General features: G+C 51.2%; 1 protein-coding gene across 4 annotated transcripts in view; it reads right to left on the reverse strand.

The window, feature by feature from the left end:
- Positions 1 to 6,329: 6,329 nt before the first annotated feature.
- The window catches only part of TK2 (thymidine kinase 2), a 35,099-nt gene continuing 18,629 nt past the window's right edge, over positions 6,330 to 22,799 (reverse strand). For 2 of the 4 annotated variants that reach the window (XM_077755517.1, XM_077755520.1), the window contains 5 exons: positions 20,030 to 20,118; positions 19,349 to 19,428; positions 17,113 to 17,193; positions 16,632 to 16,697; positions 13,397 to 15,942 (listed from right to left, as the gene is read on the reverse strand). In XM_077755517.1, coding sequence (XP_077611643.1) covers positions 15,844 to 15,942; positions 16,632 to 16,697; positions 17,113 to 17,193; positions 19,349 to 19,428; positions 20,030 to 20,118 — 415 coding nt within the window. In that variant the 3' untranslated portion in view covers positions 13,397 to 15,843. Of the gene's footprint in view, positions 6,393 to 13,396; positions 15,943 to 16,631; positions 16,698 to 17,112; positions 17,194 to 19,348; positions 19,429 to 20,029; positions 20,119 to 22,799 lie in introns of those variants that run through there. The other 2 variants (XM_077755519.1, XM_077755518.1) reach the window with 2 other exon arrangements.

The following is a 22,799-nucleotide window of genomic DNA, read 5'->3' on the forward strand; positions in this document are numbered from 1 at the left end:
CCTCCCTGGGTATCATGGCCTTGAGGATGGTAAGTGCAGAGGTCCAGACCTGGGAGCCCCAGACCAAACAGCATCCACCCCTGTTCTCCTTGTGGCCTCTGAGCTCCTAGGCTTGGCGGGGGACTCGGGAGCCTTTGCACTGCAGGGACAGCCGTGAGGGAAGGCTAGGTGTGTGGGCCCACTTCTGTCACCAGCTCATTGTGTGACCTTCAGCCAGATCCTTTCCTTCTCTGGGCCTCCAGGACCAGCCCCCCAACATATCTCCCGTGTTCCCCTCACCTCCCTCTGCCGCTGGCACTGTTAGCAAAGTTAAGTCACCCTGGCAGGCAGAGAAAGCAGGTTCTAAGTCAGTTACTCCCCGAGGGCCCAGAAAGTGCGAATACAAATCCCATAGGCCAAGAGGCTGCAGAGGCCCATTGGGGAGGAAGCAGGCACTGGCGGAGCTGAGCTGCCCCAAGTGCGAGAGCACAGAGCGGGAACTGGCCAGCACCAGGCCCAGCCCTCCCCTTCGTCATCTGGGTCCACCCTGGAGGCACAGTTCGCAGGCACGTTGGCGATGGCGTTCTTGGAGAGCCTAGGGGCACGGTGTGCAGAAGGTGTGAAGTGGTTCCATCAGGAAGCAACTAAAAGGGGGTGTGGGTCATGGCTGTGGGGATTAAATCCTGTGTACCAACTTGTTAAACTTTGGCTGTGAATAGGAAAACAGATAGCGGCCACTCCAGCAAATCTGCCTGAGGCCAAGGAGAAAGACAGAAACAGAGACAGAAAGACAATGAGAATTAAGACTCTGGTTCACACACACACAACACACATACAGACACACCACACACACCACCACCTCCTCCGCAGCCACCACCACCGCCTTCCTGGGTCCGGTGACTGCCTCTTTAGCACAACTCAGTGGACTGCTACTCTGCATATCCTCTCCCCCAAATCTGCCATTCCCATTCAGTGCTCTTATAAATCTTTGGTATCAAGGAAAAAACATGGCCTTGGGCTTCAGAGAGTTTGGGTGTGGTAGACTATGTCCTCCAAAGGTGTCCAGGTCTGACGCCCCAGAACCTGGCAAGATGTTGCCTTCCACGGCAAAGGCACTTTGCAGGTGTGATTAAGGACCTTGAAATGAGGCGATTATCCTGGTCATCCAGGTGGGCCCAATGTGATCACAAGGGCCCTCACCAGAGGGAGGCCACAGGGTCAAAGTCAGAGAAGATATGACAAACTGAAGTGGCATGAAGAGAGAAATGAGAGATCTACACCCACTATGCTCCAGAAGAGTGTAGCAGGAGCCATTTTCAGGCAGTACTCCAATTGGGAAGTGTCTTCCCAACCACAGGGACAGGAATCGCCCTGGCGCCTGAGCTCAGGGAAGACTGCTCCCTGTCTCCAGCTCTCCTGCCTCCTGCAGTCACATAGAAAGAAACCTGAGGATCAAGAATGCTCAACTGTGTGGGGCACATGGGTGGCTCAGTCGGTTGAGTGTCTGACTTCGGCTCAAGTCATGATCTTGCAGTTTATGAGTTCGAGCCCTTCTGTGCTGACAGCTCGGAGCCTGGAGCCTGCTTCAGATTCTGTGTCTCCCTCTATCTCTGCCCCTCTCCCTGCTCTGTCTCTGTCTCTCCCAAAACTGAATAAACATTAAAAAAAAAATTTTTTTTTAATGCTCGGTTGTGTTACTACAAGGTCACAACACCCCCTCGGGTGGGGTTCTCCAGGCTGTGAGCCACCCAAGGACAGGGACTTTATCTCATTTGCTTCTGAAGCCCCCAGGCTGGCATGGACCCAGGACATAGGCTGGCTGCTCAAGGATAGCACTTCCCCGAAATAGCACAGGAGAACATGAAAAAGCACCCAGCGTCTAAGAAGTTGGGAGATCGTACAGATCGTACACATGCTGCTCCCTCCCAGAAACTCACACCTGCTCCATGAGAAGCCCTGGAGCCAAGAAGCCGAAGGACCTTAATTAAACCAGCAGAATTTATTTGGCCACAGGAAACTGTTACTCCCATAAGACTGATTACAAACCCCAACAAGTGCTCCTTGTGGAGCACACTTTGAGAAATGCTGACCCACATGGAAGGAGTGAGTCACCGAGTGGCTGAATGAGTGAATGATGACTTAATTAAGTATTGGGTGAATGAATGGAAGGAAGGAAGGAAGGAAGGGAGGGAAGAAAGCTGAAGGGAAGGAAGGAAAGCAGGTAGGGAGGGGGGGAAGAAGCCCGGCTCTAAATATTGCTCCTCACTCATATCTCCTCCCCAAATTCACTTTGCCCTGGAAGGGGCTCAGATAGTGGGGGTGAATCAGGATCCTAATGGGTGCTTCCCTATTTATACCTGGGTCTGTACTGAAAGGGAAAATCCTGTTGTTTCTTTAATCTGCTTCCTCCTTAGAGAAGGCTGGGGTATGATGAGGGAGATTCTAGCATGATCCCCACTCCTCCAGGGCCATAGGGCATAAATGGCATCTCAAGTCTGAGAATAAACCAGTGAACTGTATATTAAAAAAAAAAAAAAAAGATGGAAAAGGTGGGGAGGGATGGAGATTATTTGTCTCTGTTCCTCCAAAGCAGTCCCAGGATTTGTGTGCCCATCATCTGGGAGGCGATCCTGGGAAGCACACGAGGAGTCGGGGATTAAAACAAGGGTGGAAGAAGAGCCAACGGTGTGCATTCATGAGCAGGTTACTGCAGTGGGCACCTGGGGCGGATCCCACCGGGGACCCCCGAGAGCGTGGAGGACACACCCCAGAACTGTCCTGGCCGGGGCAAGAAGCTGGGGCTTCTATCCACCCACCCTCCTTGGTGTTAACACCCTGGCACTTGGAGCCTGTCCTGCACACCAGCAGAGCACACTCCTGCAGCCAGAGAACCTTCTCCAGCGTGAGGCAGAAGGAGCCTTAAACGGTGGCACCCCAAGCGGGCTGAGGGGTTGTGGGCTGGCATGCAGCATCCGCTGCAGAGGGGTGTAGATGGCTGTGGGCGCTGCTGTATCTGCTTCCCCGTTTGTTTAGGAGACGGGGCGAGGACTGAGCCAGACCCCAGCTCCGCTCCACTGGCAGGACATGGCACAGCCCCAGCCGCCCTCAGGTCTGAGCCCCTAGAGCGACAAGCAGAGGCAGAGCCAGGCTGTGTGCGGCTTTCTCTTTTGCTAGCACAACTTCCTCTTCAGCTTCCTGACTGAGCACCAGGGCAGGACGGAGGTGGGCCAGCCTGGGCCCGGCCCGGAAAGGCCCACACGGCTCTCCTCGGCACCCGGCACCTCAGAGCCACCATGAGCCAGCCCCGACACCGTGGCCCGGAGGAGGCTGCTCCAGAGACCCTCCTGGGTGACCTCATCAGCTACTACCAAGAGGAGGCAGGGGCCGGCCGGCTCCGGGTCTGCAGGCAAGCGGCCCTCACCCACAGAGCCCAGCAGCTCTCGGACACAGGGGCCCCCCCTCAGTTCTATCTGACTGAACTTGAGGCCCCCAATCTAGGGGCCACTCACTCCCAGGGGGCACCCAGCCCTACCCAGCCTGTCTGCCACAAACTGGTGCAGGCACTAGAGTTCTTGGAGCTTATATCTGTCAACCTACTTCTGTTTCCCTGGAGGAAGGAAATCAGGTCCCTGAAGGTAGGCACCACCATGCCTCTGAGCAAGGGGGCTCGGGTTGGAACCAGAGCTCTGCCTTGGGCGGGGGGTGGGGGGGACAGCGTGCCCATCATGCCCACTGACTTTAGTTCCATTTTATAGTTGGATAAACTGAGAACCAAAGAAGTTAATGCAAGTTACCTACGGTCACCAGCTAATAAGTAGAAGAGACAGGCCTCAAACTCAGGCAGTGCACCTTCCAAGCTAGAGTCTTCTACCTCTCTAGAGACGAGGAACCAAGGAGCTCATAATAAACAAGGGAAGGAGGCTAGATTTGGAAAGTTTTAATCTCTTCTGGCTCCAGGCCAGGACTCTTGGGTTGGGAGTCAGGATATCAGAGCCTCACCCTAGCTCAATCTCTTGCTATGTGACCTGCGGCAGGTCCTGTCTTGTCTCTGGGCCTCCATGTGCCCTTCTGTAAAATGGGACAAAGGATAACATGATCATGGACCAGATGCCCCAGTGGCCAAATGCCCCAGTTCNCCTGCCCTCAGGCATCAGCCCTTGGTCCTCCCTGGCTACTCACAGCCACTCTGCTGGGTGTGTCCCACCTCTAATATACACCCGTCTTTGTTCCAGACATACACTGGGAACTTTGCCTACTGGGTGCAGCCTGTGCTTTCTCAACAAACACTGCACACCATTCTGGGCAGGCTGGGCTACGTGGCCACCTCTGAGGCAGAGTTTTCGCTGGTCCAGGCCATCAGCAAGGAGGATGCCAAGCAGCTGGTGTTTGAAATCTTCCTGGCAAGAGTTACATGTGAGGCCATTCTGGGGACCTCGAGCAGGCAGGTCCTGGGACCAGGCAGAGAGAAACCGGCCAGGCCCTACCGCAGGCGCAGCTCAGAGAGAAAGCTGGTGAAGACCCACAACTGCCCCGAGGGGGTCCAGCCAGGCTCCCCAGAAGGGCTGGGATCTGAGAGGGCCCAGGCCAAGGGCCCTGACCATCAGAGCACTGTGCCAATGGCCCTGAGCCTGCCTGAGGCCTCAACATCTCCCCGCACCCCCAGTCCTGGCCGCCGGCTCCCCCTGGACTCCCAGCGCCATGCCAGCACACGCTCGGACAGTGAGGAGTTCTTGACCTGCTACAGTGACCTTGTTCTGCACCGGACACCCCTGTTCCCCAGGGACCTTCCCCTGAGCAGCCTGAATGGAGACCAAGTCCAGGGCCCAGCCCTGGCTCCCAGCCCACCCGAAGGTGAGGCGATCACCCCCTTGGGTAGCACCAGTGAGAGGTCCCTGGTCCCCAGTGCAGCAGCTGCTGAGAGCAGAGTGGTCACCATGCCCGGCCAGCCCTGCCTGACACTAGGCCCCCAATTGTCAGGGAAGTCCTTGGACCCAATGCCAGAGGCACAGCCGGAGCTGGCCACCGCTGGTGCAGACACCGTTCCTCCAAACACTTGCTCTGAGATGGATGAGCTCTGTGAACGCATCTCCCAACTCCTCAAACCCCCAACTCTAGCAGGCCATCCTGGGGGCTTCCCAGGCCCTGGGGTTACGAACAATAGACAATCAGAACCTCTCATGGGGCCAGAGCCAGCCGCCGAGGCTGGTAGCCCAGACAGTAGGATCACGCAGCTCAGGAAGGCCTACTCGGAACCCCCTCATGTACGAGAGCTCCCCGACACTATGTTCCCCCCGGGGAGCTGGAGGGGCCAGTTCTGACCCAAGAACACCACCCAGGCAATAGCTAAAAAATGTCATCCCTGGATGGTACAGGGACAGAAACCCAGACAGCTCTTCCACCAGGAAAGTGACCACTTGGAGAGGCGGCAGATCTGGAACCCGCAGCTTATCAGGCATAGGGACCAATCTGCTAAGCAATCCCTCTGATCTCAAGTCCCAGCCCTGACACCCACTGACTGTGTGACTTCAGGCCACTTGCTCCATCTCTCTGCGCCTTGTTTCCTCATCTGTAAAGTGAGTGTGGTCAGACCTACTCACAGGAGGCTGGGAAGTATCAGGGAGGTAAGGCGAGGTGTGCACAGGGCCCCTCAGTGTCTCCCTTGGGGCTGGCTTCCTGTCCCTTCCCATCCCCACTGTGTGTCCTTGGGCAGCTCTGAGGGGCAGTTTCCTCCAACATCCTCAAGGTAACTGTCACAGGACATATTAAAACAGCTGTGTAGATAACTAATACACCCTTAAGGTGCTTACACTCCTCTGTCAGCCTCCCTTCTCTCTCTGCTAACTTCTGGTTCACAGAGAACAAAACCATACCTGGGAGCGCAGGATCACAAGTCAGCTCCCCATCCATGGGTCGGTTCAGGGGCTCCACTCATCTGGGCTGCAGGCATCCCCTCTCCCAGCCATCTCTTGGCCCCACATGTGCACATGTACCTCACAAGTGGGTACAAGAGGTGCTGCTCTCCCCACAGTATTCCCACCCCTTCCCCTCCAAGCAAATGACCCCATCGCTTCATGAGCTAAAGCCAGAGGATCCTGTCTGAACCAAGTCCTATGATTCTCTTGCTCAATTTCCCCCAGGGGCTCCCAAGGCAACACCAAGCCCCAGAGGCCCCTCACCATCCTTCGGATCTGATTTCCTACCCTTCCCCCAGCCCACTGCAGACAAGACACACTGGCCTCTTATAGGTTCTTGAACAAGCTAAGCCCACCCCTACCTCCCAGCCTCTGTGCAAACTGTTCCTTTCCCCACTTCGAACCCCATCTCTACCTTTCTTGTTATTCACAACTCACCTTAAATGTCACCTTCCGGAGAGGCCTTCCATGGCCGCCCATCTATCGCATCAGCTTAATTTTCTGCAAAGACATTTTAAATGTACTTATTCATTTTCCATTCCCCCACCCCTAGAATATAAGCTCAATGAGAAACTTCATCTTGTCTCATTCACCACTGCTTCCAGGGATCCATCAAATGAGTAGAAAACTTAGAAAATACAGATGGATATAAAAACAAAAGCAGACGTTACCAGAATATCCACCACTGGGAGACACCCAATGTTATGGTGTTAACGCAATTCCTTTCGGTCTTTTTTTCTAAATTTGGGATTGTAGTATTTATAGTGTTGTGTTCTGCTTTTTTTCCCATGAAGGTAGTTATTTTAACTAACTTGAGATTTAAAGTTGTGAAATAAGGCAAGGAATTCCCTTGGAACCCTCACCTTGCATCTCCTAAAATCAACATCTTCTGTAAGCACAGTGTGATGATCAGGAACAGGAAATTAACATGGAGATAGTATCATTAACTAAACTACAAACGTTTTTTTAAATGTCACCAGTCTTCCCATTACTACCCTTTCTCTATTCCAGGACCCTTTCCAGGACCCCACACGCCATTTGTCCTTCTTCCTTCATCTCCCCGAGTCTGTAACAGTTCCTTAGCCTTAGCTTTGTCTGTCCTCATCTTGATGCTTTTGGTCAAAACCTAATACTGATTTTGCTGAATGTCCTTCAATTTGGGTTTGTCTGGTGTTTTTTTAGAGTTGAAGTGAGGTTATGCATTTTTGGCAAGAATACCATTAAAAAATGACGCTGTGTCCTTGGTGCATCTTATCAAAGAGTTCATCTTATTACTGGTGATACTAACCTGCTGCACCCCTGCAATAAGCCACTTGTCCTAGGAGCCCTGGTTCCTCTTACTGGAGAACGATGTTTAGACACTGGGCCAGGTGCCAGGTGTGCTGTCAGGAGGTGTCATTGCTTCCAAGCCCACTCAGGGGACAGTCATATGGATATGTACTAACCCAGGCATATACATATGTGAGTTTATTTCCATATCTATATAGAATTTTAAGACCATGAGTTTATACTGATACCTCTGGTTCTAACCCAACACCGGGTTGATTCTACCTGACCCCTTTTATTTATAACGTCTTTCTGTAGAAGAGAATGAAACCTGGCTCTCTTCATCTACGGTCTACTTGTTTGTTCAGGTCTAGTACTATAGTTTTAGAACTGCTTAACCACACCACTGTGAGAAATGCTTTTAAAACTCTATCACAGCATTTATGAAGAGTAATTTTTGCCTTTACTCTCGCTGCATCAAGATACTGTTTTCCACAGTTACTTAGGCGACTTCTTTACTTCCCCACCCCTCTGGTGTGGTCGCTTTTCACTTGTGATGCCGTTAGGGCCAGCTGTGTCTGTATTCCATTTTCCAGTCCTCCTACATCCTAGTTGATCCTGTTTGTTTATTTTGGGGGTAATGTGACACTTTTCTATGGCTCTAAGAGTCAGTTATACAAAAAGACACATTTACACAAGTGTCACTCTCTTCCCCTCCCTGCAACCACATTGCATCCTTCCCTCTCTCCAGCCTCTGCCTGCCAATCTACTTAGTTTCTGGGTCATCTTTCATTTCCTTTGCATCTGTTTTTTTTTTTTTAATTTTTAAATGTTTTTATTTATTTTTGAGGGAGAGACAAGCACCAACAGAGCACAGGCAGAGAGGGAGACAGGGAATCCGAAGCAGGCTCCAGGCTGTGAGCTATCAGCACAGAGTCCGATGCGGGGCTCAAACTCATGAACAGTGAGATCATGACCTGAGCCGAAGTCGGACACTTAACTGACTGAGCCACCCAGGCGCCCCTCCATCTGTGTATTTTTTTAGGTCTCTTCTTATATAAAGGATAGTGTACCATACATACTCATTTGGACATTGCTTTTTTTCACTCAACATTGCTTTATGTCCTGGAAATCAGATCTGTTCAGAGAAAGCTTCCTCATTCTTTTTTCCACTCCACTGCGTGGCTGTGCCATAGTTTGAACACTCTGTTATGTATAGGTCTTTAGGCTGTTTCCAGTTATTTTGCAGTTAAAACCAATGCTGCAATAAATAACCTTGTGCATAGATATTTTCATATTGTAGAAAGTGTATATTGATACCAAAAGTGGGACGCAGCATAAGTACATATGTACTTTGTTAGATGTTGTCAAACTTCTCTCCAGGAGGGCTGTACAAAGTTACACTCCCACCAGCGATGTATGTGAGTACTTGTTCCCCACAGCCTCACCAGAAGAATGTGGTCCCCCCCACCCCCACCCGTCTGGTGGGTGAGAAATGGTATGTCAGTGTTCTTTTAGTCCATCTGGGCTTTTGTAACAAAATACTACACATCAGTGGCTTATACACAATAGTAATTTATTTCTCACGGTTCTTGAGGCTGCAAGTCCAACATCATGGTGCCGGTATGGTGGTGTTGTGGTGAAGGCCCTCTGCTGGGCTGCAGACTGCCGACTTCCTGCTGTGTCCCCACAGGGTGGAAGAGGCACGGGGAGCTCTGTGGGGTCCCTTTCACAACAGCACTGAATCCATTCATGAAGTTCTGCCCTCACGGCCCAATCTCCCACTCCTTCAGGTCCAGCTCCTAATAGCATGGCCTTGGGCATTCAGCTTTCAACATATGAATGAGGGGGGACTACAAATATTCAGACCATAGCATTTGCTTTTTTCTGAGTGAATGTACTCTTCACATGTTTAAGGGTCATTTTTGTATCTTTTTTTGTAAATTGTCTTTCACATCTTTCTCTCGTTTTTTTTTTTTATTTCTATTTGGTTTTTGGTCCTTTGTCCTTCATTTTTAAAGAATTCTTCATGGATATTTAGGAATATTAGCCCTTTGTCTGTTACATAGGTTGCATTTTTTTCTCCCAGTTTATTGATTGTCTTTTGACTTTGTTCATGCTGGGTTTTATCACACAATTTAAAAAATTTTTTACTTAGCCAGAATGACTGACATTTGGTTGCCCCTGGACTTTGAATCATCGTTAGGAAGCTTTCCCTACATCAAGGTTTTGGAGAAGAATTCATCCACATTTTCTTCTGGCACTTGAATGGTTCCAATTTGTACATTTAGCTCCCTAACCCCTTGGAGTTTATATGGCATTAAAATATGGATCTATATCTTTTTCCACATGGTCACCTCAGCCACCATTTTTGTTAAAAAGTCCATCTTTACCCCAATGATTTGAGATGGCATCTTTATCAGGTAAAGTTCCATATGTACTTAGGTCTATTTCTGGACTATTTTATTCCACTGCTCTACTTATCTATTCATGCATCAATACCACACTGTTTCAATGATACAGGTTTTACAGTGTGTTTTACTGTCTAGTAAGGCTAGTCCTTCATCGGAGTTCTTCTCTTCCCAGTGGTTTCCTGGTTATTCCTGAATGTGTGTGTTTCTATATAAACTTTAATGTGTATAACTCCATAAAATAGACCGTGGTGTTTCTATTGAGACAGCAGATAGCATTAAAGCTGTAATTGAATTTAGGGAGAACAGACATCTTATGTTGAGTCCCCCTATCCAAGAATGGTAGGTCTTCACATTTGTTCAAGTCTTATTTGGGGTCTTTGAGGAGTGCTTTAGCACTTACATGTTTTCGTATCTATCTTGTTAAGTACAGTATTTAATCTTGTTACCATTGTAAATGGGATTTTTACTACCATTATGACCTATTTATTGTTTGCATATGCTAATGTTATATCCTGCTACTTCACTAAAATTCTATAGTTGGTGTTGGTTTTATCAGTGATTCTTTGGCGTTAAATCTCTACCCCAACAGACGGGAGTGCTGAGGCTGCCGGTGCCCTCCTGCCTCAGTGTGGGTCTTCTTGGGGATTATTTCAGGAGGTGGGGTAGCTATGAGGACTAAACTACATGCTTCATGAGTGGAGGGAGGTGTCTGTCCTGGCCATCAGTGTGCACCTGTCAGCCAGCACAGGGCCTGGCATACAGCTGATGCAGGGGGAGTACTGTCAAAAGATAGGGAGAGAACAGAGGCCTGCTGACAGATTGCCTGGGGAGAGATTGCAAAGATGCTGAAATACTATTTCCTCCATAGTCCTGATAAATATTTCCCCCTCCAGGAAGGTGCAAGAAAGTCTGGTCTCCTCTCCAGCCAACTAGAGAGGTGGAAAGGGTTTGAAGAGTAAGGAATAGCCTGGCACAGCTCCAGACCCTCTGTGTCCATCACTCATTTAACTTACCCCCTTTGTAGTCTGTGCAGTCTCTCTCCTCATGAGGGAGAACACAGAACCCCAATTTCCAAGGGAGGAAGAAATAGGACCAGAGAAGCAAAGTGACCTGCCCAAGGTCTTGCAGCTAATAACCAGGGAAACTGGGATCCCAGCCCATATTCTGACCCCAAAGCCCAAGTCCCATCCACAAAGCCAAGTGGATCCCAAAAGTTAAGATTCACTTAACATTTAACAGCTGGTCGCTGTTCGTTTTTCTGGTCATTTCCCAAGATGAGCCTGGTGCTGTCGACATCTACCCATCCCTGGCAACAAATAAATCTGCTCTGTGCATCAGGGAAAGGGTGAGTGAGAGGTCACCTAAGCCCATGGAGAAAGAGGTCTGCCAAGAAGTAAGAATACCATCAGTTTATTGTGTAAGGAACTCCAGAGCCTTGTTGGTACGAGAAGCGGCGTCCCTTCTCATGGCCTGAGGAACAGCTGTGTCTCTCCCTACCCTCCCTCTCACGCCTCAGGATTCCAGGCGCAGATCAGAGTCCCATGAGAAACAAGCATTTATAAAAAGAAAAGAAAGGCCAGTTGCTTGCCCCGTACTCCATTATTCTAGAAAGGCCATGAGACACTTTTCAGAGGTAAAGTCCCGAAAGTCGGCCTCAACCAGGCTTGTGACCTGTGCCTACTGAACAGATCAGGCAAGGTGGTCCCAATTAACTGGTGAGAGCGGGTACCCATGCCGCTCTGACGGAAAGTGCCAGTCACTACAGCTGCTGCCATTACTCGGCCAATGATCTGCATTCCAGCCAGGTTTCCGGGAAACATCAGATGAACTAACATTTACGGGACACTTACTGTATACCAGGGGCTGGTGTGACCCCTTCCATATATATGCCAGGTCAGTTATCCTTACAGCCCTGAGAAATGAGCAATGCTCCCATTTGGCAGATAAGATAACCAACATTCACAAGACATTCAACAACCAACAAGGAGCCAAGTTTTCTTGGAACTCTGGGATGTCCAATCCTAGAAACTTAAACCTAGGGAGATAGCTCTCAAAGGGTGGTCCCTGGACTCATCGTCCCTGGGAATGGTGTTAGAAAACAGATTCTCGGGCCCACCCCAGAACTGGATTCCACTCAGCTGGAAACTCTGCAGGTGGACCTAGTAATCCATGTTTTAACATGTCCTCCAGGGGATTCAGATGCCCTGAAGCTGGGAACCAGTACCTAAGATCCCCAAAGGCACAAAAGCCAAGAGTCAGCAGTAGCTGCAGAGTCCCTAAAACAGTGCTTTTCCCAATGCGTGTCCCACGGAACATTAGCACTTCTGGAGATTCTTAATGGATATCCCCCAAATGAGGGGTTCTACTGTCAATGAGTGTGAGAATCCCTGGCTTAAGTAAGGGTGAAAAGGTGTTTTTATCGCAGGATTTCTTGAGTTTATCTAATGTAGCTTGTGCATCTTAGAGAAAGTACCCAGGTGGGTCTTTCCAAATTTCATGGACTACAGAACCCTCTTTTCTCAGAACACCTGATACTCTCTCCAGAACACCTGTGATCCATGGACCCCAGCCGTGAAGAGGAAAAAGCCAAGAAATGCAGAAATTCAGGAAGACAGCAGCAAACAAGGATTCCACAAGACTGGCTCTCTTAGTGTCTGTTTAATGACAGCCTCTGGCAAGCTCACTATCTTATGTAAACTAAAGGAACACGGAGTTCACTCCCCCTTCTTAGAGGAGCTGTCTTCTTAGAGGAGCTGCGGGGTTGGGGTTATTAGGAAAAGAAAGCCCTGTGCCGGTGACCCTGGGGCCCTGGGTGAGTAATCCACCACCAAAGCCTAGAGGCACCAGGCGGGGTATTATTATTATTAGAGTTTCAACAATGGATGGCTGACATTTCCAAGAGCTCGTCAATTACTTTAATAACTGTAATTCTTCTGGGTGGAGAGGCCACAGGGATGAGTATTACTCATTCTACAGATACTTAAGCATTTGATGTGAGCTCCCCCATCCGGCCCCAGGGCTCTAAACAAGATGGCACAGATTCAACAGCACCCAAGGCTAGGCAGGTTCTGGAAACATCTTCTACCTTTTCTAAAGAGTTGTACATACTTCAAGCCCTCCCCAGGTCTGATGGCGGGGGTCTGGGGGAGTCCCAGTTAAAGGTCTCTGACTGACGCATTTCACAGGCGAGGACAGGGACACTTATCTAGGTGGGTGGCTCAGGTGGAAATGAAAGAGGACAGGAAGAGAAACAAAAAGTGACATTCTTTCCCAGGGCCCACCGTTTAGGGAGGGCCTCCTGAGAGCCAAGCTGTGGGAGTGCATTGCACCGGTGGCCTCTGCCCTCTCCTAGCTATGCCCAGCGCAGGAGGCAGGTTGAGCTGAGGACACTGCGGTCCCTGACAGTGAGGGTAAGATGATGTGAGGGACAAAGGAGGGAGAGGTGGGGTCAGGGGTGCCACAGCACTGACATCCCATCTGTGGCCCAGCCTGTGGGTCCTGGCTTCCCTCCTAACTTCTAAGGCCTCTAGCAAAATCCTGTTAGAACCTTCTGGCATATCTTAGTTGTGCCTTGCAAAGGTCCTCATCCACATTAGAATTAAAGTGTGAATGGGGGACAGACAATATGTCCTGATGCCATCATTAGCCAGAGTAGGAGCTCTGGCACCATCCTGGACAGGGAAGACCCTGGAGGAAGGAAGCCACAAACCAGGAAGTTGAACTGGGAAGAGAAACCCAGAGAGAGAGCCGGGGACCCAATGGCCTCGGAGCCACCACACCAGCCCTGGATCACCCACCTCCGTCCTTTTATATGAAACAGAAATACACTTCTCATTTGCTTTTAATCATCAGGTACATGAACAAATTTTGAATGATTCTAATTATGCATTTTGCACATAAAATTAAAAAGCTTAAGTATAAATTAGAATTATTTCACTAAACATGCTGAGTACAAGAAGGTGTATATGCTATTCAAGATTTTCTTTTAAGTACCACAAGTCAAAGCCGCTGAGGCAACTCTGGGGTGTACTCATGAATCGCCCTACAGAACCCCACCTAAGGGTAAGAATGGGGCAACATCGATAAATCTGGAATGTCACTGCCCTGGCTTGCCCATTAGCAATTCAAGGAGCCAGCCCCTGCCATGCTCCTCTGAGCCATTCCTGGGAGTCCCTGGGGGGCGTCTTCCTCTGCTCTAAAAACTAGGTCTCGTGCCTACCATGTACCATCTGCCCTTTTCCTGCCCTGCTCCGTGACCCGTGATGTCACCAGCCCTGCCTGCCACATAGGGAAGGCAACTCTCGTATGTGCAAGCTGGGCACCAGCCATTTTGTGTGATACACATGGGCTGAGAGATTTCTATCACCCGCACTGGCCGCAGCAAGTACGCAGCATCCTCTCCATCATGCCCGAGCAAGATGATGACGAGCTCTTTTGGACCCAAACATCCCACATTAGGAAAGACAGGGTTTAGAAAATGAAAACACATTTTCTATGGGCAAAAGGATGCTGCAGGGAGCTAAAATCACTGGCTGAGAACCACTCCAAAATTAACCTCAGGTTTTCAGTGAAGGATTTATTGAGATCTACCACAGAGCAAGGCTTATTTTTTAAAATCACATTTCCTCCAAAACAGATGCTCAAATTGAGCTGTGGGGAAAATACTAGACTGTTCATCTACAATTTCCCAAAGACTGCCCTGGGTCGTCAAGATCCCCAGCAGCATAGGCTCTTGCCTCCCCTGGGCGTCTCGTCAGGCACTGACATTTGGGCTGAGAGACACGGCCCCACGGGGCTGCCCCTCATTCTGCCCGCATAGCCCAAGATTGGTCCAGGAGTCCCAGCCTTGCCCCCTTAATGCTCCCTCTGGGACTGGCGCACCAGAGCACCTTAGCGCCCGTGGAGTCAGAAAGCGGCATGCACAGGCGCCACACTCCCGCAGAGGCTGGGACGAAGCTTTCCAACCTTCGTTTACACCAACTGCTGCTCAGGAGAGCTGTGGCCGTTTCTCCAAAGCTCACAACTGACCATTCTCCATGTCGACAACAGTCTTCTTCTCTCCACCCACTTCCAAAATATCCAGAGTACCAGTGCTCCAAGAGCCTTTGCTTGCAAGCCCTGACCTTCCTGTCCACACTGTCTCCTAAGAGAATGTTCTTTCTCTCTTACTTCCCACTGGACTCAAGAGACAGCTATGGCTTTGATGTCCTGTTGCAGCTGAGAGAAGCTAAGATATTTTCTGAACCAATGAAGATGAGTTCATGCTCTACGGTTCAAGGTGTTCCCTTCATGAAAAAAACATTTCAAAAAGACTTAAGGCCACTTGGGTCCCTCCCACAGGCTACAGACTCTCAGTAATTCCAAGGACAAAGCTCCTCACGCAAGGCCATCAGACCAAGGGAGCCTCGGAAGCCAGGGCACTGGTGGCCACTTGCCCCAGCCTGGCACCAGGCAAAGCACCCAGGCAGCAAAAGCCATTTCCCTGACATGGAATTGGTAGCAGCTCAGGACAGGCCTTTGTCACCAAGGAGACCACGCACCATGCAGAACCAAAGCATGATTCTCCCAAGGACATGGAAGTCCAGGTGACGAGGTGGTAAATGCCGTGGCAGTCTCATGCCGGGAAACTACCGGATGCTGGGCTCAAGCCAAACACAGCACAATTTTGTGAAGGTCTAGGAATGCCTACTGTCCTCGAGAACTGCTAAATAATGCGAAAATGAGGATGCTGGCTCCACGCACTGGTGGCTCTCCCCACATGGACGTGAGATCTCTAGCAGGGGAAGACAGGCTCTCAGGATGAGAGGCAGAGAATGTTTCAGTCGTCAAAAGTCTGAAGTGTGCCAACTCCACTGTCACTGGCTGTGTGACTCTGGGGAGCCCCTTAGCCTCTCTGAGCTTCAACTTCCTCTCTGGGAGGTAAGGGACACTGCCTCAACCTCCTGGGTGGCGGGAAGGATTAGAGACCCCAAATCCATCAGGAGGCTCTTCCCATAATCAGAGGGGACCCAGCAGTGGGAAACCATGAGGAGAGGCACCGGGGGAATGTAAGGCTACGAACACCAAAGGGCATGACAAACCCACTGGTCCCATTTGTCATTTACCTGCAAGGACCCAGAGACCCAGGATGAAGACCCTGGCAAAGAGGAAGAGACCATCAGGAAAACAACGTGTCCAAATATAAAGCCCTCTCGAAAGCGGATTTTTTCCAAATTGCTCCTAATAGCTAACTTGGCAGCGGTGGGCATTTTTCTGGCATGATCTTTCCTGTCCTATGAGCCATATTTCTGATTCTCTGGAGTTAGTATGCGGTCCCGGTTTTGTTCAAAGAGTTCTAACATTTTCTTCCTGTCATGGTCAGCCTCGATCACCTGGAAATTAAACACACGGGTCAAAGGGTTGCACTTGACCTCAACATCCTCCTCCCTTCACGATGAAGAGGGCAAGAGGTGGAGGCAGGCAGGACGAGGCGGGGAGAGGCAGAGAAGCCCAAGGTCACAGGCAGATAAAACGGGAGCTTTGAAGCAAAACAGCACCTGATTCGAGGTCAATTCACATTCTCAGCTACGTTTTCACTTACGAATCCACTACAGCGGTCCCTGCAGCCAGCCCACGAATGATGCTTTTCCCCCATCGTGTTATATTATCCAATCATGGTGGGGGGAGGGGGGGTAGAATAGATTTTACTTCTTCAAAAATCCAGCACAGTAATATCTCACTTTCCAGCAACCTCCTGGCTCAGAAGCGCCATGAGTAGAAGTACTTGAGAAGCCAAACAGATGTCCCTCAGGCCACACACAAGAGCTTGTGTGCGGCCCTCCCTCGCATCCCACGCTGTGCACACATTCCCGAAGGTCTCAGCTTCTACCTGCCTGCCTCAAGAAATTCAGGAGCAGCAAATCAGAAAACAAGGGGTCAGGGAAGCAAGAAACGCGGACAGGGCAGAAACGGCGACAGAGTTAGAAGTGGCGTGTGTCAGCAGGAAAACAGGGGGCTGCTACACAAAGCCAACGCGGGAGCTCACACACGTGAGTGGTCTGGGGCAAACAGTCCTACACACCTCAGCACCTCCTAAGGGCATCGCTGGGTAACAGCCCAGGATGGCACTGGTGCTCCTCCACATGCCCTGGGTCACCAAGAAAGGGTGCAGTGAGGCTCTGCGCCTGCTACCCACTGAAGAAGGAGGGCAGCATTGCAAAGACCACCAGCTCGAGTGCTTACAGCCAAAACGCATGACTGGAAACTTCAGGCATCTGGGACACTCCTTCACTAACGAGGCTGGATAAGTGAATGCTACCGTGGCCACCAGTGTAATGACCCTGGGACAGGTCACCTTCTCTCAGACCTGTCCAACTAACTCTGAGGCTCAGTCCAGAGTGGGGCCTGGGCCAGAGAAAGAACCCTACCCATCCTCCCTGCTTCCTCCTTCTCAATCCTCCAGCTCTGAAAGACCTCGTGCTTCCCCAGACTGCAGAGTGGCTGACATTCCCTGGGCTACTCCTCCTTCTAGAACAATCTCCTACCCTGCCAGGGGGACTTACCAAAACAGGGGCTGCCACAGGGAAAAGGCCTCCTTTGAAGAGCCACTCCTCATAGAGGCGGTGAATAGCATCCAGGTATTCCTGCCAGGAAACACACAGACAGACACACACAGACACAGGCTGTCAGGAGCAGCGAGGAGGGCAAACCTTTCCACCAAGGGTCTTGGGCAGGGGCATGAATGTCGATGGCCATGGGGCAGTGGCTTAGACAAAGGAGCCCACGACTGCTGACCCGGCCCAGGCAGATGGCAGTTAAGTGCAGCCGCTCGGCCAGCCAGACTGGGCGTGGGGACAGTCAGAGGCTTCACTCGGGCCGCGCGCGAGCCAGTCCCCCCCCACCCCCCGCCCCACTGGTGCCCGTGCACACCCTGCCACCTGGCTTCTCACATTTCCTGCCACTTCTCCCGCAGCAGGGCCATCAGTGCCTTCCTAGTGGGTTCCGTGGCCACTCCACGGCCGGACAGCTCAGCCCTGGGCAGCCTCTGACCCCTCCCCTCTGACCTTCCCTCTAAGAGGACAGTGACCCTCACCGGCCTAGGGAGTCCGTTCCTGCTGCTCCCGCCACCTCAGACAACTTATAACCTGTGGACCCTCCAGACCATGAGGACCAACTTCAGAAAGCTCCACAAGGTGGAACCAAAGGGACAAGAGACCCAAACATGGCCCTAAGCCATTCGTGCCTCTGCACGGGCAGGACTGGACAGCACACATTCCACGTGCACAAACCAAGGTGCTCCGGCCACCTGTGACCACCTCCCCAAGCAGCAATTTCCTGTCGGCCCCGCAGCTCTCAGGGAAACCGCACTGCCACCTTCTCATCCACCACTGAGTTCTCCCTTGGCAACAAAGATTTGTCCTAGAGGCCGGGTCAAAAATGTTAGGATAAGAGCTTGGCTAATGGCTTCGAGGGACTCCAGACTTGTCATTTCTTCGGAACGTCTGTGTCACCACACAGAGCGGCCGTGCCTTACCTTGGTTTGGCCCAGCCCCGCTCCACTGCACCCTTCACTCCTGTCTCTGGATTTCAAAGGAGCCGCCTAGAGGGAGGCCCATGCCTCCATGGCTGAGGCCATGGAAAGCAAGTCTAGGCAGACCTCAGGAGCTGGACAGCTCTTAAGGGCCCCCACTCCAGCCCATCCTGAGCTCAGACCCCCATGACATCCCAGTAAATGCCTGTCAGCCTCTCTCTGTGTACTGCCAGGGGCATTCACGTGGGGCATTCAGTTCAGTACTGACTGAGTAACTCCTAGGTGCCAAGCCCTGGGAAACAGGCTGGGGATGCAGAGGGAATAAGATCTAATCTTAAAAAGCTCACAGTTTGATGATGGATGGGGAACAAACAGACAGTTCCAACATGCTTGTCCTTAGGGCTGTGATCATAAAAAGCCCAGAGGTCAGGGAGGCACAATGGAGGGAAGGCCATTGAAGGCTTCCTGGAGAAGATGATATCTGAGCTGAACTTGGAAGGCAAAAGAAACCACTACACACAAAGGCACATTTATGTAACTATGTGGTGAATGAGTGTGTGTGTGTGTGTGTGTGGGTGTGGGTGTGGGTGTGTGGCCACAACTAGTCTCTGTGGCCAGAGCATGAAAAGCAGGGAGTGGAGGGAGATCACACCAATCAGGCAATGGGGACTTTAGCCCAGACAGCAGCAAAGCATTGAGGGCTTGTGGCTGGGAAACATCACCCAAGCAGCAAGGTGGAGACCGGATTTTGGAGGGAACGTGGGGAGTTAAGGACCAGGACACGGAGGCCAGTCCAACAGTTACAACGGGCCTGACTAGAGTCCATGTGGCCCTGCGCCAGAACCCAGAAGGGCGAGATGCTGGGCAAGTCCTAGAGAGGGCCACCTCCGAGCCCAGCACTGCACGAAGCAGTTGGGATGCAGCTGCAGGCACGTTCTAGTGAGGATCCAGAGCTGGGCAGCCAGGCAAGTAACCTTTAGGAGGGGGACAGGATGGGCCCTGGGGGCACCTGGGCGCGGACTGGGAGAAAGGATGCCTCCAAGCTCAGAGGGCGCCAAGCACTGAGTTCAGAGCCATAGGAAGTGAGGCAGGTCTGGACTCTGCACAGGGTCTCCAGCCACAGAGGAAGTCAGAGTTTAGCCTCCAGGGCACTCAGTTCCTGTTTCTTCCTCTGTGACAACAGCATGGTGATCTCACAGAGGGAAGGGCCGGGCTGTGAACGACCTGGTTTCTGGGTCCTCTTGAGGCGGGTTAAAGAGGGCTCTTACCAGGGAGATGACCGTCTCCTCTTCCCTGCATCTCATCTGTAACCTCTGATAACAGGTCTCAGGGGTGGTCCGCAGATAAACTGAGATTTAAAAAAATAATAATACGTGGTTCTAACTACTCCGTTCATGGTTGGAAGTGAAAGCTGAGGGGAGGGGGAAGGGAAGGAAGGCGTGTGGGCAAGGCGTGGAGAGAAACATCCGCCAGCAGCTCTGGGCAGGAGACATAGACCACAGCCAGCTCACAGCCTGACCACGGACCAGCTGTGTGGACTGACAGGCATCTTGAGCCTCATCCCAACTTTCGTTTTCCTTCCATGTCGCCAGCCCTACAGGGTCGTTGTGAGGCTGGATGAGCTTCCATGCATACACAAAGCTTAGACAGGGTCTGGCACAGTGGGTCTCAGTAAACGTCCAGGTCCTGTCCCTCCTCCTTCTCATATAAACTAGGAGAAAAACATCAAATCACAACGGACCAGGGGAGAGCAGCCTGAGTAACAAAGGCCAGGGTGCTTCTAGAGGAGGAACCAAAACGCCCCAGATTCTGTCTGCCATTGGAGAGGAGGCTGAATTGACGTGGGAAAAGAATCAGCAGTGGTAAGGGCTCTGCCCACCATCCCAGCTGGTTGGCATCCGGCCAAGCACATCCTCACCGGGGGAGGGAGATCAGGAGGGGCCTCTCACCTATCAAGTCAATGGACACGTCGATGTTCCTCACGATCCAATCAAACCATTCTGACAGAATCACATAGTCCACTTCAGGCATCTTCCCACTATAACGAGAGTTAAGGGTTTTATTCATCAGAAGGACCTGTGGATGGCTTGTGTGTAAAGGGCATGACACAAGGCACCGCGGTACAGTGCCATCCACGGGATATTGGGCCCGAAACACTCAGACCCTCCGCCACTGCGTGACGGCTCATGGTCTAATGCAGCAAGAGTCATGGAACAGCTTGATGGGAGAGCTCGTTAGGGATCGGAACTACAGGCAGAGAAAGGGACTCCGAAGCCTGTTTCTGGAGGATAAGGACAGCACTCAGTCTGGAAGGGGGAGCAGGCAAACCAATTCCACCTCTAGAAGTTTATTTCGTGGAAATAATCAGGGATGCTCACCATAGCACCACCTAAAATAATGAGAAACGAAACCTTGGCACATCGGCAGAACAGTAAACCATGAAGTAACTGAAGACAATGTTGTAAAATAATACTTAATCACATGGAAAATGCTCACAATCGAATGTTCAATGAGAACAGGACGTAAAACTGTGTATATAATATGACTCAACTGTATTTTCACAAAAATTCGTTCACACATTTTGAAAAAAGACTGAGAAGAAAAACAGCAAAATGTATACAGTGCTTTTCTCTGAGCTGCGGGACTATAGGAGACTTTTTTTCTCTCTACCCTTCTGTATTTTCCAAAATCAGCAACATGTTGGTTCTCAAATCAAGGTTTGGGATGAGGAGAAATAACTACGTGTTTAAAATGTGAACTGAAAAAGAAAGGAAGGAAGTATTCAAGACAACATTCCAAGCATCCACGAGGCCTAGCGTCTCTCCCCAGCTCCAGCGGGGTTCCCCCGCCCCAAGAGGAAACCAACAGGGAAGAGACAGAGGGCCAGCAGCTAGAGGCACAGCCCTGTCAAAGGCTGGGTGATCCGCAAAGGCCTAGGAGGGGAATTCTCCCTTTTAAGACCCCACCACCATCTTGGATACCAGCTTGGATCCACTCAGAACAGGGTCTAGCAGGACTGGCGATGGGACAATGGCCATGCCTAGGCCCCAGTGTGCACAGGGGGCTTTCTGGTTGCCGATGAACAGCAGGGACAGGAGAAGAGCCCAGTGGAAGGGCGGTCTGGAGCTGGCTCCCTGCCAGGCACTGAGAACGGGCTCCCACCTGATGGGAAAGGGGGGGTGTAGGGATGGGTATGGTCGGAGACAAGAAGCTCAGACAGTTGGAGGGGGTGCTCTAGGGGACCAATGGCACAAGCAGCCCTGCCTGGGGCCTAAATGACAGGGCATGGCACAAACTGTACAGGGACACTCGCCCCTAGTCCCTGAGACACCATGAGGTCCTCAAGGAAGAACAGCTGTGCCTGGGCGGAGCAATGGGAAAACGTAGGTGCCCGAGAGAACAGCAAGGGGAGAGGGGGCGGAGACCCAAGCAGACTAACATGCAAGGGCTTCTGGAATGAGTGGGGGAGAGCGGTGGGAAGAAGTCCTCTAACACTGCAGAGGGGACCCAAGCCAACACAAGCCAGGAACTAAAAGTAATGACTTTGTGACCACAGGCTGGTATGGCGTGAGGACAGGTGGCTGTCTCTCTTCTTATCTCTTTAAAGCCCATTACTGGGGTGCCTGGGTGGCTCAGTTGGTTAAGCATCCGACTTCAGCTCAGGTTATGATCTCACCATCCATGAGTTCAAGCCGCACATTGGGCTCTGTGCTGATAGCTCAGAGCCTGGAGCCTGTTTCAGATTCTGTGTCTCCCTCTTCCTCTGCCCCTCCGCCACTTGCGCTCTCAAAATGCAGTAAACATTAAAAAAAAAAAGTAAAAAAAAAAAAACACTAAAAAAAAAAAAGTAGCCTATTATTTATTCAGGCCTGAATGTTCCAGGAAAACCTGACCGCATCCCAAGCTTCAGGGGAGGCCCAGCTGGTCTAAGGGAAGTACTCTCCTCTCACAAGGTGCGTCAGTCAGTACAAGGCATCCCCTGAGTGGCCAGGCTGGGCCGGTGAGACGTGAGGGAGGCTTGCAGGGGTTGATGGACACCATGCTTCCTCACACTCAGAGGAAAGCCACTGCCAAGACACCTACTCTGGCCAGCAAGTGAGAGACCTGGTTCTGCCACAGCCATTTCGTCATCATGAGGGAATCATACTGAGGACACAACAAGACACAAGAGTAGGAAAGCAGGGCGCGAGCCACTGAATGAAACCAACCCTGAAGCCTGCCATTAAGATAACCAGTAACGACCTCATCATTCAGGCTCCTTGGAGCTGGGTTTCAGTTAGCTGCAGCTCAGAGTATCTGATTTCAATAAATCAAACCACTCTCTCTTTACGCATTTTCCGTGGTTTCCTTCGCTGGGAAACCAAGTTTTGTTGTCCAGAACAAAACTGACTAGGAGGGAATGAGGTTTTCCCAAACAGAAGCTGCTAATCAGCCCCTCCCCTTCTCTACTAAACACAAACAGAGCCAATAGCCTGAAGGCACAGAACAGACTAGCAACACAGGGCTGTGGGCCAGGGAGCAGCAGAGCAGCACCAGAGGGGCAGGGCTGTCTAGAGCCTCCCAAGTCGCCCGACACTATGCAGTCGCAGTCGGAGTCAGACTTTGCCCTGGAGAACTTCACATGTGTCTGCAAATTCTGCCAAATCCGAGAGCTGGGAAGATCCCCGAGGCTGCGACCACAGAACTGGGTCACCATGCAGAACACATGCAGCCCAGTGG

Source organism: Crocuta crocuta, unplaced genomic scaffold, assembly GCF_008692635.1.
Source record: "Crocuta crocuta isolate KB4526 unplaced genomic scaffold, BGI_CrCroc_1.0 scaffold152, whole genome shotgun sequence".
NCBI lineage: Eukaryota > Metazoa > Chordata > Mammalia > Carnivora > Hyaenidae > Crocuta > Crocuta crocuta.